Below are 16,516 nucleotides of genomic sequence, written 5' to 3'. Positions count from 1 at the left end.
GGCAGCTCATTGGCATCCTTGGCTGCTTCTCCCCAGAGGAATGGGCAGAGTCCCGCCCTCCCCCGCCCCGAGGGTGTCACAGGCGCCTAGAAGAGAAGGGGTGCAGGGGCTCCCCACTCTGGCGAGTCCCTGCACCACCACCATATCTGCCGGGAGCCAGCACGGGAGTCCCCACCCATAACAAGGTTATGTGGGAGAGTTCTGGTGGGTAAGGCAAGCCAGAACTCGAGGGGTGCCCCTCTGGGCCTGCCTGAGTGTCTACCCCAAAACCAGAGTCTGCCTACTTTACTGCTTTGTGCTCTCACCTACACCTCTGACTTTACAGGGGGCTGTCCCCCACCACCATCTCTCTCTCTGAAAAAGAGTTAACTTACAGCTCCAGTTAATAAAGTTCCTGGGCGTGACAAGAGTATTTTATTTCACAAATCCCTCAGATGGCTCTCTAACTTGCCTGACAGGTTTACCCGGACTCCTACAGCTATGCATACGATTGTTTAGTCTCCCAGCCGCTAGAGGCACGGGAAGCTTACGATATTCAAATAGTATAGAGCCTCTAGGAGAGTTAGAAATTGTCAGAATAGAACTAGTAGATTTCATTGTTGAGCCAATGCTTGCTGCCAAGCTTCCACATCCCCTGTATTGTATCCTTGGAAGTGTATTAATTAATATAGTTGGTATGTAGAAAAAATAAGTAGTGGCCTTGGTGTTAACAACTTTAGACCCTTAAGGTAATAAATTCTTTCCTTTGTTGTAAACCCACTGCACCTCTGCCCTGTAGGAATGCAACTTTATCTAACACCTTCGAGGATGGCGCCAAACTTTAAAATAATTACTCTTAGAGAAAATAAGTCTTATGGTTGACAAACCTTTATCAGAGTCATAAAATGTTAACAGGCCTTCTGGCCAGAAGATGATGGAAATCACCTAAACCCTTTGTATACGATAAGTTTGCAGAAAAGAAACCTTGGTTTCGATAAGGATCAAAGACTGCTGACTTTGCATGTTTTCACACCCCCTATTATCCTCTGTGTGCAACTTAGGGTATAAAAGCCCCTGTTGAAAATAAAGCTACAGGCCTTGCTCACCGAGGCTTGGCCTCCCCGTGTCGTTCTTTCTTGTTTCCTTTTCCTCCTTTTCTCTTCTGTTCTTCCTTCATGCCAAAATAATTTGGAGCGCGGGGGTCCTCTGCGACGACTTATTTGCCTGGGCTTCTAAGACCCAATCGAGAAGGTGCCTAAGGTGGGGCACCTTCCGCTATTTGAGAGGGCGCCTGCGGCCTCCGTGGTTAGAGCAGGTTTGCTGTCACGAACTTTATTGATTTCCCGCGTAAACCAGTTATTATTGAGCATCTAATAAATCTCTCAGCCTTTGCTATCTCTTAATCGCCAACGCCGTCATCCTGAGGGAATCCCTGGATCCAACCGGGGCTGGACCCCAACACATATCCTGCTGCACCCAAGCTCTCCTTGCAAAGCCCCCACCCCCCACCCCCGACCGGGAGCAGACCTCCCAGCTCACTTCACTGGCTGGCGCCTGAGTAACCCTGGGAAGGTGGCCTCACTCTTTCTCCAGTGGGGTCTCAGATCTGTGACTCGGGTTCCTCCATGGTCCACTTGTCCTCAGCTGGACCGGCCCTCCTCCCCGGAGCCTGCTAAGAGCTGTGGTCCCTGTAGGAGGAACCCTTGGGTCCACAGGAGGGGAGACAGGTCAGGGGAGGACAGGGATGACCTGGGCCACGCTGTGAGGGTGAGCCCCCAGCCCTACCTCCCAGGGTCCTCTTGTCCACGGAAAATCAATCAACAGTCTTTCTAAGACAAGAGAAGTTTAGTGGAGCTGACCTGAGGATTACAATCAGGGTGACAGTCTTTCAGAAAGCTCTGAGGACTCTTCCACCTGTTAAAAGTCAAGGCAGGGTTATACGTTCCTGAGACAAAGGGTTACACACTGCCAAATGGTGTATTACTAGCAGCTCACACAATCCAGGTCTACACACAAAAAGTGAGTAGTGAGTTGTGGTGTCAGAACAGGCAGTTAGCTGAATGTGAGCAGAAGAAGTGGGGCACAGGGACACATGGCAGGAAACCATGCATTCTGTAAACAGTGGGTGTTGACAAGAAAACAAAGCAGATGAAGAAAGATGGGAAGAGGGTGGAATCTCCAGAGTCCTGGAAAATGTTTTGTTCTTCATATTCTCAGTAAGATCAGCCTCGCAGATAAGATGTACCCATCAGGCATGAAGGCCTCCCCCCTTGGGAAGGCGGAGCTGGGAAGAAATCAGGGAAATGTGACCCCAAGCCCTCACCTCCCCAGTGAGTATTCTGCCCTTATTTTCCCCACCCCACATAATCAGCTTGCCAAAGAAACTCAGCGTAGCTATTCACCCAGGTCTCCTGCATTGCAGGTGGATTCTTTACCAGCTGAGCCACCAGGGAAGCCCAAGAATACTGGAGTGGGTAGACTTTCCCTTCTCCAGGGTATCTTCCCTAGCAGGGATCAAACCCAGGTCTCCCGCTTTTCAGGCGAATTCTTTACCAGCTGAGCCACCAGGGAAGCCCAAGAATACTGGAGTGGGTAGCCTATCCTTCTCCAGCAGATCTTCCCGACCAAGGGATCGAACCTGGGTCTCCTGCATTGCAGGTGGATTCTTTACCAACTGAGCTACCAGGGAAGCCAAAGTAACAAGTAAAAAGCATCCCACCAAACCCTAGGGGACCCTAGGTCCTCACCCTCGACCCCATAAAAGCAGAACCCCAGGCCAGTGCCCGCTGTCTCCCCTCAAAACCCCACACTGTGCCTTCAGGGGTTCCTGGTAAGTCCAGGACTTGTGAGTAGTACAATTGGTCCTTTCAAAGCTCCCTGCGGTCATCGCTGCTGCTGGGCTTCCCTGGGGCTCAGCTGGTAAAGAATCTGCCTGCAGTGCGGGAGACCTGGGTTCAATTCCTGGGTTGGGAAGATCCCCTGGAGGAGGGCATGGCAACCCAGTCCACTATTCTGGTCCGGAAAATCCCCATAGACAGAGGAGCCTGGCAGGCTACAGTCCATGGGATCGCAGAGAGTCAGACACGACTGGGCAGTCAGGCACAGCGCACACTGCTGCTGGTTACTGCCACCCTAATAGGACCCACAGGGCTGGTCTGGCCACAACACTGGGTGTTGATAGGCTGGGCCAAAACCTAACAGGTCAAGGCTACCACTTTTCCCTTTGCTTTTATTTCTCCCAACTGTTTTTTCTCTTTCTGCATTCTTTCGGAATTATGGAACATTTTTGATATTTCCTTTTCTCCTTTATAGGTATATTTCTTATATGATTATCACAATATGCACTTGTTATGCTGCTGCTGCTAAGTCGCTTCAGTCGTGTCCGACTCTGTGCGACCCCATAGACGGCAGCCCACCAGGCTCCCCCGTCCCTGGGATTCTCCAGGCAAGAACACTGGAGTGGGTTGCCATTTCCTTCTCCAATGCATGAAAAGGAAAAGTGAAAGTGAAGTCGCTCTGTCATGTCCGAATTGCTACTATCACCATATCCTGAACAGCTCAAGAACCCTGCAGACCATAACTTCATTTCCTTCCTCCTGTGAATGAAAAATGTTGCTGCTGTATCAGTAAACAAAGGATGTTACAGCCCTCAGCCACTGCCACCACCCCCGAAGGTGAGCCCTGAAGGAACTCAGGATAGAGACAAACTCATGCCCACTGCCAAGCCCTTAGCTACTGCAACTGCCCCAGCGGTGCACCCTGAGGGGACTCGCGACAGAAAAGAACAGGATATTGGCCCTGGAAGATGAGGTGCCTATGAAAGGAATGATTGCAGTGAGCCCAGACTCGCATCTTCCCATACAGAGAAAAGCACCAAATTCCTTGAGATAACTGGTCCTCTTTAATTAACAATAATTTTTTCAAGTTCTGACTACCTTGTCTTTGTCACAAAAAAGTCCTACATATCCTGGCTCCTCTGAGAAGCTGTTCTCTGGCCTTGAAATCCTCAGAAATTCCAACAAACAAAACATCATTCTCAACTTTTCAGTTCAGTTCATTTCAGTTCAGTCACTCAGTCATGTCCCACTCTTTGCAACCCCAGGAACTGCAGCATGCCAGGCCTCCCTGTCCATCACCAACTCCTGGAGCCTACCCAAACTCCTGTCCATTGAGTCAGTGATGCCATACAACTATTTCATCCTCTGTTGTCCCCTTCTCCTCCTGCCCTCAATCTTTCCCAGCATCAGAGTCTTTTCAAATGAGTCAGCTCTTTGCATCAGGTGGCCAAAGTATTGGAGTTTCAGCTTCAACATCAGTCCTTCCAAAGAACACCCAGGACTGTTCTCCTTTAGGATGGACTGGTTGGATCTTCTTGCAGTCCAAGGGACTCTCAACACTTCTCCAACACCACAGTTCAAAAGCATCAATTCTTGGGCGCTCAGCTTTCTTTATAGTCCAACTCTCACATCCATACATGACCAGTGGAAAAACCATAGCCTTGACTAGACGAACCTTTGTTGGCAAAGTAATGTCTCTGTTTTTTTAATATGCTGTCTAGGTTGGTCATAACTTTCCTTCCAAGGAGTAAGCATCTTTTAATTTATGGCTGCAATCACCATCTGCAGTGATTTTGGAGGCCCCCCCCCACAAATAAAGTCTGCTACTGTTTCCACTGTTTCCCCATCTATTTGCCATGAAGTGATGGGACCGGATGCCATGATCTTAGTTTCATGAATGTTGAGCTTTAAGCCAGCTTTTTCACTTTCTTCTTTCCCTTTCTCAAATTTTAGGTCACACATTTTTTTTTTTTCAGTTGACACTTCCCAGCACACTTCTGTTATCTTAGTTCTTATTTATAGGCATATGTTATAAACCCCACAAGACGCTGCTGCTGTTGTTTTACACTGTAAATATTCTTCCATATTTACCCCAATGTTACCAAAGGCAAGCCCACATACCCAGCACACCTGGAGGCCAAGCAAACCTAAACGTCAGAGTTTGAAACAAACAGTTTTATAGCAGGGCCAAGAAGGGCAAACAGGCGGATCCTCCTCAAAAACTGAACTCCATAAAGGGTTTCAGCAAAGCATTTTAAAACATTTATTTTGTTGAAGTACAGTTGATTTACAATGTGATGATTCAGATATATATATATATTCAAATATTCAGATATATACATAAACACACACATATATTTGATATTGAATATAGTTCCCTGTGCTCTACAGTAGGACCTTGTTATTTATCTATTCTATATATAATAGTTTGCATGTGCTAATCCCAAACTCCCAATCCTTCCCTCTCCCAACCCCCTCTCCCTTGGCAGCCACAAATCTGATCTCTACAACAAAGCACTTTTAAAGTCGGGTGAGGGAGGGGGGTCTCAGGGTCTGTGCCCAGCTTGGGCACAGTTCTCTGTTAGGTTGATGCATGGGAGACGATGCAGTGGCGGGGAGTGGGGTGGGAGCAAGGACCATACTGTCCTGCTCCATCTCACTAAGACCATCGTTTCGGCTTTCAGCATCTCAATTGCATTATCACCAGCTGGGATGACATTCTTTGCACTTATCCTGCTAAGGATTTTCTGCGATCCATGGATCTGTGGGTTATCATTTATGAATTTTGAAAAATATTACATCTTCAAGTATTTATTTAACCCCTCTTTCTTCCCTATGGCACTCCAATCTCATGTAAAGTTAGACCATTTGACTGAATCTCACAGGCCCTGATGCTCTGATTAATTTTTTTCTATTGTTTTTATTCTAAGTTTCCTTTGGGCTATTTTATACTGTCCTGTCTCTACCTATGCTCATAGTATCTTTTGCTCCTAATTCATCCAAATGAGTTCTTAATTTTGGATATTTTATTTTTTACTTTCTGAATACAATGGCTAACTGGGTGTATTAACTTGACTGAGCCACAGTACTCCAATATGTGGTCAGATACTATTCTGGATGTTTCCGTGTGGATATTTTTGGATGAGATTGACGTTTTTTAATATTTATTTATTTATTTGGGGTTGCACCAGCACCAGGGCTGTTTGTTGCAGTGCACAGACTCTCTGGTTGTGGCTCAGTTGCTCTGTGGCATGTGGGCTCTTAGTTCCCCCTCCAAGGAATAGAGCCTAAATCCCCTACGTTGCAAGGTGGATTCTTAACCACTGGACCACCAGGGAAGTCCCAGGACTGACATTTAAATTGGTGAAATTGGAGTGAAGCAGGCTGCTCTCCATAATGTGGGTGGGTCTCATCTAATCAGTTGAAGGTCTGAATAGACCAAAAGACTGATTTCCTCCAAACAAGAGGGAATTCTGCAGCAGTCTTTGGACTTCAACTGTAGCATCAGCTTTTCCTGGGTCTCTAGCCTTCTGGCTGTAGGGGAGCAGAATTTGCCACCCTAAAATATGTCTCTTTGGCATATTAGTTGTTTCAAGCTGGTTATTTTCTGAGAAACAGCATACATGGGAAGGGCTCTGAAAACCAAGTAAGGAGTTGACCTTTTGTAAGAAACATTTACATGTATAAAGGCAATCTCCATTTGGGATGACCAAATATCTAGAAACTCATACTGGTGGAGAACTCAGTGACTTAAATCTGCATTACTGATCACTCCCCCTTAACTGACTGTCCCTGCCTTCAACAACCTGTTTTTCTCTTTGGCTGAGGATGGTATTTAAGGTGAGGGCTTCAGCCACTTCAATGAGTTACTCAGCTCTCCTGGGTCTCTCCCATGTAGACATGGTATTACACTTCTGTTTGATTTTCTCCTGTTAATCTGTCTCATGTCAATTTAATTCTTAGGCTAGCCAAAAGGGTAGAGGAAAATTTCTTCCTCCCCAACACAGCCCACCCTGGAGTTTTTGAACTTGCAGCCTCCCTGAGGTCATGAGCCCATCCTTAAAATAAACTTTTTGTTTACATACACATTCTATTGGTTCTGCTTCTCTGGAAAATCCTGGCCAATACACAGTATATTTATTCGATTTGTTTTATAAAGTCCTATTCTCTGTTAGCGACTTAGCAGTAGCATTCTCTGTTAAAACTCTCAATTTCAAGTCTACTATTGAACACACTTAACATAAAGTCCTTTCCTACTGACTCCATTATCTGGATTATCCCTGGGTCTTTCCCCCCAGTGGTTACTGTCACCTTCCGGCGTTGTATAAATAAGAGCCAGAGGCCACGACTACTAGAAGGTCTCTAGTTCCCTCTTTTACCAGATCAAGTGCACGAGGTGTTCTCCAGGTCAACTCCATCAGAGTCGAGCTAGGTTGGGCTGGACCCCAGAGTTAGGAAGGCGCATCCGACCTCCCATCCCTCTCCTCCCAGGCTTCCAGCGAAGGCTCAGCAGGCCCTCTCCTCATCCCGGAAAGCGTGGCAGATGCATTTCCGCACCTTTGTGCCCTTAAGCCTCCCACTGCCAACTCCTGCTGCCTTGCTGCAGACTCTGTCGAGTCTCTTCAGAGCAAGATCAGCTATGTGTTCGGAGCAGACCTCTTTCCTCCGGTGGGAACTTGGTCCTGAGAGCTGTGGGACTGCCGCAGGTGCCCGTCTTCCTTATACGCGGCCCGCCCTGGGTACCACCGCCAGCATGCGGGACCCTGCGCGTGTGCCGCGTCGCTTTCCCAGAACGGAGCATGCGTAGCCGACTCCGCCGCTCCGCCGGGTGTCTGGGTACAGTCGGGATGGTGGCTGGCGAGGCCCCCGCAAGACGGGGCTGGGGCCCGCGGAGGCTCAGTTCCCCACTTCTGGAAGCCAGTCCACTTGGTGCTTGGTCCTCTCAGCTTCCCAGCCCATTTAAATATGACAGCTGCAACCCGCCTGGTATTTTCTTCTTGGTCCCGCGGGAGAAGACTGCCGGCCTCCTTCGTCCTGACGCACACCGAACGCCCTCTGATGGCTACTGAGTTTTATATGCTTACCTTGCATCCTGACTCATTACTAATTATTTTTCGAAATTTGTTATTTGTATTCTTTATTCTCCAGGATTTCCCAGGTATACTACCACCTCATCTACAGATGGACCTGATTTTAATTCGTTCTCCATTCTAAAGCCTCTAATTAATATTTTATATCAGTGAATACTGGCTGAATTTCAAGTAGTGAAGGGAATGCTTTTCTTATAATGTAAGGTGATGACTTTAAGAGATTATATTTTTCTTGAATATTTTTAATTGAAGGATAATTAATCTATTCCAAGATATTTCAAAGTCTATAGATTTATTCCTATGACATTTATTTTCATATCTATTAAAAGGATGAATTGCATTAACAAATTCCATGATATTTAACTATCTGAATCCTCGGAATATATCTTACTTTTTCTTCGTTTATTTTCTTGATGTGCTGTTGGATTCTATTTGTTAATATTTCTTTAAGATTTTTGCAATGATAAAAGATGTTGATTTGTAATTGTCTTTCTTTTTACAGTTTTTAGGTTGCTTACCAGTATTATACTGGCTTTGTTAAAATAATTTGGAAGTCTCTTTTATGTTCTCAGTCTGTGTCATTAGGAATATCTGGTCTTTGAAGATTTTGTAGAATTTGTGAATTTTGTAGAATTATTTCAGATTGTGAAATAATCTGATCAGGGCCATTTCTTCTGGGATGCTTTCTTATTATATTTATTTATGCTGAAACTGATCTCTTAAAGCTTTTCTCTCAACTGGGATAAATTTTGCTTACATGTATTTTCCTAGGTAGTTATCCACCTCGTTTGAGGTCCCATATTTGTTTAAGAGTATATGAAATAGTCTGTTATCGTTTAAAATTTTGTCTTTCAGTAATTGCTTCAGTCAGTATTTATTATTTGTATATTTGTACTGCCCCTCTTTTATTGATTAGGTTAGTCATTTGCTTATCTAGTTCTTTTAACTTCTCAGAGAACCAAGTTTTTGCTTTATTACTCATGTCTGGGTTTTGTTCTCTGCACCATTTACTTCAGCTTCTAGCCTTATGATTTTCTTCTCCATACTTTCTTCTGTTGGCTTTGGTTCCTCCCCACCCCACCTCTCCAGTATTTTTGAATTCGTGTATTGTCATTTTTTTCCCTTTTACTAAAAAATCAAACTTCAAATTTTTAAAAACTTTTCTTACAGTATTGATGCTTGATTATATTCTTGACTATATTTAAAATATTTGGTTCAAATTTTATTTTCTTGAGTTTTTCTTTTTTAAATAATTTCTGCATCTTGAGAAGTCTGATATCAACCTTTCTCTCTCTCTCTCTCTCTCTCTCTCTCTCTCTCTCTCTCTTTACATATATGCTGTGGAAGGTTTTGCATTAAAGGGTGCTTCTGTGTCTTTTACATTTTTTACTAGCGTAGTCTTAGCGCTCACTTTTCTGGGTCATTTTTCCAGAACAGGTGAGCGCTTTTAGTTTGGAGTTAGGTCGTTTTGTCCTCTTGTTTGCCCGCTCTCATGCTACAGCTTCCAACTTAGGGTCTCAGGTGCCTGCCCCCTTGGAACTTGGAAGTGTGAGCTCACTTCTAAGCTGGTCTACTTACGGAGACCATAAATGGAGATTTTCCTCCAGTCGTTCCTCACGTTCGTCATTTTTTATCTCGTCTTCTTTTTATTGCCTAGTGTTGTTCTGATTCAAGGTGCTCCTTCACACTTTCAAATGTTTTAATTCGGGCAGGAGAGTTTTATTCTGCTCCCTAGCTGGATGTCCGGGACATTTTCCAGGAGCGAGGCTTTATCTTCTTTACTTCTCCCCGCAGATTCGTGCGCTGGGTCGCGGCCTGCGGGCGCGGGGTCGCCCTCTTCCGGCTGCGCGGTGAAGTGCAGCTGCCCCTGCGTCCGCGCTCTGTTGGTGGGAGGGGTGGGTGTCCTCCAACATCAAGAGTCTCTCTGGCTGCTGCAGCTCTGAACTTCCCCTTCTCCCTCCCTTCTTTCCATGTGCCACCAAGCCTGCCAAGGGTGCTTGCTTCCGAAGAAAGGATGCGTCTCCCACTGCTCTCAGCCTGCAGTACCAGGGAGCCGTCCAGGGAGGCTGCCACCGGGCTGCGGGGACAGCAGAGGAAGGCAGAAACATCGCTGGCGGGCAGATACCTCTCAGACCCCAGGACCTGCGTCCCCGGCCCAGAAGAAGGGACCTTGCCGAAACATGAGCTCACAGGTGGTGACTCACCCTTTGCCAATGGGACCAAGGCTTTAACTCGAGACTGTACCCTGAGGCGTGGGGTCCTGCAAAGCTGTCCCGGTGCCCACCCCGCGCCCACCCAGCCTGCTTCATCACACCCACATCCAACACCACCATGCGGTTTGAGGTCCCAGACTCACATTCAACTGGATTACTGCATGAAATGACAAATGAATAAACACACAATGTAAACCAAGATCCGCCCCCAGGCGGGGGCAGTTCCACCCCTTCTGGGCCCACCTCCAAGCCCAGCCCACACACCGCCAAAGGCCGGACAGCTAGAGGGGCTGGAGCGGACCGGAGGCTCTGGGTGCTCCACCACCCCCGAGGTGGAGGCTGGGACCTGCCAGGAAAGACGGGCAGGGGACAGTCCTTCTGGCTGGACCACTGGGAGGGAAAATGACCCCAACCAGCTGCACACCCTTGAAACTGAGCCTGAAGGGGGTGCCGAGGCCTGGTGGTCGCAGCCATCACCTGGGGGCCAGAGGCAACCCCTCTCAACCCCCTTTGCCTAGTAGTCACCCCCTTTGTCCTTCTACCCACTCTCCTGCTGGACCCCTGGGGGCAGGCATTCCCTGCTGCAAATCTAGATCTGGGATCCACACCCTGCCAGCCTGCTCCTCACAAGTGCTCAGTGGGGCATGATCAAAGACATAAAGGCAAGAAGGAAAAAAGAAAAGGCCTGGGGGAACATGCAGGCAGGAAGTAGTGTGAAACCCACCTAGCTACCAGACACCCAGGTGAGAGCCTCTGGGCTTTGGCTGTGTGTTCAGGGTGCAGCCTCGGGAGACTGGGTCCCTGGGGGTCAGAGAAGAGGGCAGCTTTCCTGCCACACCCGGACACAGGCAGGACCCCGAGAGCTGCTGGTCTCCAAGTGAGGTTGAAGAGTTTGTTACAGGAAGAGAAGGAAGTACCCGCGGGGTGGAGCCTGACGGAGGGGGTGAGCCACAGGGGAGACGCCTTCTCCACACCCCTTCTCCCCTTTCTGCTCCAGCAGGAAACGGCCATCCTCACAGACCCGAGGAGACCCTCCCCAGAGCAGGGGCTGACAGGCCCCTGCACCCAGCCCCTCCCTGGGCTGACTTTGCTGGAAGGGCAGTTCCCTGCAGTTGGGAAGGGAAGGGGCAGGAGGAGGGGTCAGGGTGGGAGAGAGTGTCCCATGAGAACTAGGATCTGATTGACCTTAAATGAGGGGTCCAGGGCGGAGAGACCCGGGGGATGGGCAGGTGCAACTTGGGGAGCTCTGGGCAAAGCCTCCTTCTCTGCCCCACCCCCCTCTCCCACTCCCCCGCAGGCTAAGCTGGTGGCGTCATGGGGGCGCTGGTTCTAGCCCTGTGGGCTCTGCTGGTGTCTTTGGACCCTGCTGGCGGAGCCAGAGAGCCAGGTGAGGATGGCCCTCTCGGCTGTGGGGGCTCCTGGGGGCGGTGGGCACATCCCGCGGCGACGGCTCTTAGCTGGGTGGGTGCGCAGCGCACTCCTCCGCGGGGCCGGTGCTGCCCCACAGGGAAGAACCTGAGCTGCTACCAGTGCTTCAAAGTCAGGAGCCCGGAGTTTTGCTTGCCTGCGATGTGCTCCTCCACTGACCAGGTCTGCGTCTCCCACACGTTGATCATCACCCTGAGTGAGTACTTGGCCCGCGTGGAGGGGGACTCCGGGAACTCAGCCCTGGATCCTTTGGGGTCTCAGTGGGGAACTGATGGAGGCTCCCCTCAGGGGACCCTGGCCTGCGCCCACCTTTGCCTGATCCCCATCCTGAGCACAGGGGAGGGGCCAGCTGCTCAAGGTTGAGCCTGAGGGCTTCTGGAGGGGGGCTGGCCGGTCTCTTTCCTTCTCTGGGGTGCCATTTGGCAGCCCATGATATGATGTAAAGCAACGCATACAGTCATATGTGTGCGTGCTCAGTCACTCAGTTGTGTCCGACTCTTTGCAACCCCATGGATTGCAACCCACCAGGCTCCTCTGTCTTGAATTTTCTAGGCAGGAATACTGGAGCGGGTTGGCATTTCCTCCTCCAGGGGGATCTTCCAGACTCAGGGATGGAACCTGAGTCTTGCATCTCCTGCATTGGCAGATGGGTTCTTTACCACTAGCACCACCTGGGAGGCCCCGTGTGATTGTCATATATACCATACAGTAAGGTTCAACATAGTGAATACCATGCGTGCAGCAGATACAGCATGCATGCACACACAGCACAGCAGCTCAGCGTGAGGAGGAGGGCTCCTCCAAGACGACTTTTTCTTCTGCAACTGGGTTATTCTGAGTGCCCTGCTTCCCTCCGGAGCTTCCTTCCAAGGTCTCTGCACGTCTCTGAGTGAAGAGGGGACGGGAGCCCCAGCTGGGATCAACTGGCCCTCCAGTTGCCCTCCCTTTTCTCTCTGCTCAGCTTCCCCCATCTCCCCGGGACTCCCAGGCCCCTGGCTGCCTGGGTGTCCAGGCTGTGCATGGTTTCAGGGAAGAGCCCAGACCAGGGCCAGCAGCCCTGAACCTTGCCTTTGCTGTGACCTTGAAGGTGACCTTGGGCAGCTGTGCTCCCAGCGCTTCGCAGAGCCTGGCCTGTGAAAGGGTCGGGAGAAGGTGTCAGTGCCCACTTGGGGACTGGCCTTCGCCGCCCACCCGGGCTCTTCCTCCTCCCGGATGCTGTCCTCTTCCCCGCAGGACTACAGGTGAAGACCCTGCTCAGCAAGCGCTGTGCCCCCAGGTGCCCCAACACCAACATAGAGTTCAAATGGCCGTCGAACTCGGGGGTGCCCAGCAAGATCGTCCGGCACTGCTGCTCCAAATCTCTCTGCAACAGGGCCCCCGCCCCGCAGGAGGGCCCCAGGGCCCTCTCACGGGGGCTCCTGCTTCGGGTGAGCCTCGGCCTCCTCTGGGTCCTGCTGTGAGCACCTTCCCTCGGCCCAAAGCGCACCCTGCCCCCGTCGCTCTCGAGACCCTGGGTGGCACATGCCCCTGAGGTGGTCGGAGGTGCCATCACCTCGCCGTGGGCCTGGCCACCTCTCCTGTCCCCAGCAGGGGCCCTTCACTCACACAGCCTGGGATTGTAGCCCCCTGCTGTGTTGGGGAATGCACATTTCTCAGCTTGGAGTAACAGCCCCTGCCCTGAATGGATGGTCCAGGCCCCGGTGTTGTGGGAGAAGAGGTGGGGAAAGCCAGAGGCTGGCTCTGGCTCTGGCTCTGACCCGCTCTGCATTCTCCATGCCCACCATCCTGGCCACCTCTGTCCCTGGCTTAGGCAGAGTCCTGCAGGGGGACCGTGACCGTCACTCCTTCCAGAGACAATAAAGTCACTGCTTGCCCACACCCCCTCCTGCCTCCTCCTCATCTCTACCCGCTGTGCCCAGGCTCCAGCTCTTCGGCCAGCGCTCAGCAGACCTCTGTGGTTGGGCGCTGTCCAGCGTGGGAGTACTGCGCAAAGCTGTCCATTGCGCAAAGCTGTCCACCTAGGCTGCAGCCCACCGAATGGGGGACAGGACCAGCGCTGGGCGAGCAGGCACCACGGGCTCAAGCCCAGGTCCTCAGGAGGGCCGGCTAGCCAGTGGTGGAGAGGGAGGGTCAGCGTCTGGGGCAGCGGCCAGGCTCAGTGGTGCCTGCCTAGGGCGGTAGGGTGGAGGCGACGTTTGAGTGGTGGGATGGACGGGACCCATGTTTGGTGCTCAGCTGGGTTGGACAGGGTAGGTGCTGATGGAAGGCCTGGAGGTGCCCAGGATGGTCCAGGCTTGGCTTGGTGGGGGCTCACCCAGGACAGGGCACAGAGAGGGAGCAGGTTGGGACTAGCAGAACTGATGAGAAGCTCACGGCTGTCCAGGCTGCACCAGGGCCCCACGGGCCATCCAGGGGGACGTCTTGGAGGACCAGGCAGCAGAGGACAGGAACCAAGAATCAGCGGGTGGGGGCAGCGTCGCCAGGCCACAGGCCTCCAGAGCCAGAAGAACACTGGGTCCACACACCCGTTCACCACGCCTGGTTTCTCAGGCTTACCCTGCCCGCAAGTCTGCACGCTTCCCCCCGACCCAGGGTCTGCACACTGGCCCAGCCCCAGGTTCTTACATCTGCCTCCCACCATTGCACACCTGACCCCAATCTCCAACTCCTCACCATCTTCCCATAGACCAAGATGGGCCGGCTGGCCCTTGGTTCTCTGGGGCCTTCGTGGGTTCACAGTCTGGGTGTGGCTCCCCTCTGTTTAGGGAGACTGCCAGGGTGACCCGGAAGTCTTTGGATGAGAGTCCCAGAATGCCCACCTTAAAGCGGGGCCTCTCTCCCGCTCACTCAGGGTGTGGATTTTCATGCTGAATTTAAACCCCACCCCAGGTCCCCTGGACTGGCCAAGCAGACTGGTCACCATCTACTGCTCCCGTCTCCCGACGTGAGGTTCCTGGCCCACTGAGGCATAAGGAATCTCACTTCTTGAGTTTAGGCCAGTCCACAAGGCCAGTCCAGAAGGGAAATGGTCACCCGGTAGAGTTGGGGTCTTCCCTCCAAGCTAGGAATCTGTGTGTGATCTGGGTCAGAGGCCACCACGACCCACTGTGCCAGCCAGTCTCTGCTTCCCTCTCCATGAAGATGGGCACCTTGAGGGCTGAGCATCCTGGTCTCTGTTCTGGACAGGGGGCCCGGGACTGTAGGCCTTCTGGGCATACTTTCAGATAGAAATCAGAAACTTTCCTGAATAAATGGATAAATGAGTAAAGACTGAGTGAAGGAAAGACGAAGATGATTGACAACCGCATGAGAAAGATATTCTTGAGCCGTGAGTAGCTGCTTCCTGGTGGCTGAGCATGTGGTTTGAGAAGAAGCTGGAGCCGTCCTCAACCACTCGGCTTCCCCCGGTCCCTCTGACCTGAGATAATGCCGGATCACAGCCTCCTGACACCACGCCTTCCCGCTTTTCCCGGGGGCCTGAGCATCATGTGGCCACCCAACCCAAAGCTGGTCTGCGCCAATAGCAGGACCGCTGATGTGCAGGCACCACCGCAGCCATCCTCAGCTTCAGGACTTTTGCCGCAGATTCTTTGGCCACTGGAGTCTTTTTTCACAGTCTCTGCTGGGAAACTCAAAGCCAGCTACACCCTCCATTCCAGCAGGTGTCCAGCTTCATGCCGACACTCAGACGTGCCCAGTGCAGTCTCCATCTGATCACGCCTTGCCTTTCTCTTCTGCCCCACATCCTTCATAATTGAGTTTCTGGTTCTCTTAGTTTGTACTACCTTAACTTTAACTATAAAATGGATTTGGTGAGCCAGCGTTCATAGATTCCCCATCCCCTGACCTCTGTTCACTGGTTCTGCCTGCAGAGTTCTCTCTGTCCTCGTCCTGTCGTGGGGCCTGATCCCACTGGGGCCTGAGTGTCCCCCAGATGGCCCGCAAGAGGTCGGGGCTCCAAGAAGGCACTGCAGGACAGCCCGACGGCAGTGTGTGTGGGGAGGCGGGGAAGGGACTCTGAAGCCCTAGGAGGGAAAGCCGGCAGTGGGGGCATCCCACTGCTGCTTCCACTCCCCTTGCCCTAAAAAGAGAGACCCAAGCACTGCACGTTCCCATCCGCCATGTCCGTGGTCCAGCCACGGGTCAGGCTGCGTGTGAACGCCACACGCCGCAGAGCCCAAAGGACTCTGCTTTCCTTCACGACCTGTCCCCCCTCCACCCTGCCAAGGTCTTCTGCTCAACCTTGAACAGAGCAGTCTCGTACTCTCACATTGTTCCAAATGTCCAGATTTTTATCATTTAACAATAAATTACCCCACAGGCCGTGTTCTCTGACCATATCCACTTAAATTAAACATCTAAAACAAAGAAGATAAACTTTTAAATCCCAACTATTTCTGAATTATTACATTTCGATTAGTTCATCTGTTGAACAAGGAATTATAATATGATTTTTTAAATTCCTTCAACTGAAGGGTGATAAAATCAAGACAAAGCTCTATTTTAAAAAGAAAATGGGCAATGCAAGGAAAATGGATAGATTACAGGCTTACGTAATGAAAGAAGAGGTGCTGAAACATCAAGAAACCATGTGATTAAATCTAGAACCTGGAAAAAGAAAAATTAGACCAAAAGAAATCAAAATTAGGTCAAGAGTGTGATTTAGTGAAATAGGAAACCAAAATGAAATAAAGAAGATCCACAAAACCGAGAAACTAACAACCTATCTGACTGTGATGGTGGTTCTATCGGTGTTTACATTTGTCAAGCTCAACAAAGTGTCCATTTCAAAGCGGTGCTTTTTCTCGGATATAAGTCACTTTAGCAGAGTTGACTGAATTATCACCGAAGAGTCATTGCATGGAATAGGTATAAATATTTAGATGCAATGAAGTATTCCCTAGTGAAAAATACAGATTACCAAATTTGACCCAAAAAGTAAAATTTCCAAGTTCCTTTTACAAAGCAA

General features: G+C 50.5%; 1 protein-coding gene across 4 annotated transcripts; it reads left to right on the top strand.

The window, feature by feature from the left end:
* The first annotated feature begins 7,420 nt into the window (after positions 1 to 7,420).
* Positions 7,421 to 13,425, top strand: LY6L (lymphocyte antigen 6 family member L). 4 transcript variants are annotated; one of them, XM_025001988.2, is made up of 5 exons: positions 7,421 to 7,974; positions 9,890 to 10,098; positions 11,417 to 11,506; positions 11,627 to 11,743; positions 12,781 to 13,425. In XM_025001988.2, the coding sequence occupies exons 3-5, from the start codon at positions 11,434 to 11,436 to the stop codon at positions 13,005 to 13,007; spliced, it is 417 nt and encodes a 138-aa protein (XP_024857756.1). In that variant the 5' UTR covers positions 7,421 to 7,974; positions 9,890 to 10,098; positions 11,417 to 11,433; the 3' UTR covers positions 13,008 to 13,425. The 4 variants fall into 4 exon arrangements, with proteins under 4 accessions (XP_024857756.1, XP_024857755.1, XP_024857758.1 ...); XM_025001987.2 differs by lacking the exons at positions 7,421 to 7,974; positions 9,890 to 10,098 and adding an exon at positions 10,105 to 10,862; XM_025001990.2 differs by lacking the exons at positions 7,421 to 7,974; positions 9,890 to 10,098 and adding an exon at positions 10,870 to 11,062.
* The last annotated feature ends 3,091 nt before the right edge of the window (positions 13,426 to 16,516 follow it).

The sequence above is a fragment of the Bos taurus genome, chromosome 14 (genome assembly GCF_002263795.3).
Source record: "Bos taurus isolate L1 Dominette 01449 registration number 42190680 breed Hereford chromosome 14, ARS-UCD2.0, whole genome shotgun sequence".
In the NCBI taxonomy this organism is placed as follows: Eukaryota; Metazoa; Chordata; class Mammalia; order Artiodactyla; family Bovidae; genus Bos; species Bos taurus.
The sequence above is the reverse complement of the archived record's forward strand: the minus strand, read 5'-3'. Positions and strand labels throughout refer to the sequence as shown.

Excerpts from the sequence above, each read along its gene's own strand:
- LY6L (XM_025001988.2), top strand. The coding sequence starts at position 11,434 with ATGGGGGCGCTGGTTCTAGCCCTGTGGGCTCTGCTGGTGTCTTTGGAC. Across the intron at positions 11,507-11,626 it reads TGGCGGAGCCAGAGAGCCAG|GGAAGAACCTGAGCTGCTAC; the intron begins GTGAGGATGGCC and ends GCTGCCCCACAG. Across the intron at positions 11,744-12,780 it reads CACGTTGATCATCACCCTGA|GACTACAGGTGAAGACCCTG; the intron begins GTGAGTACTTGG and ends TCTTCCCCGCAG.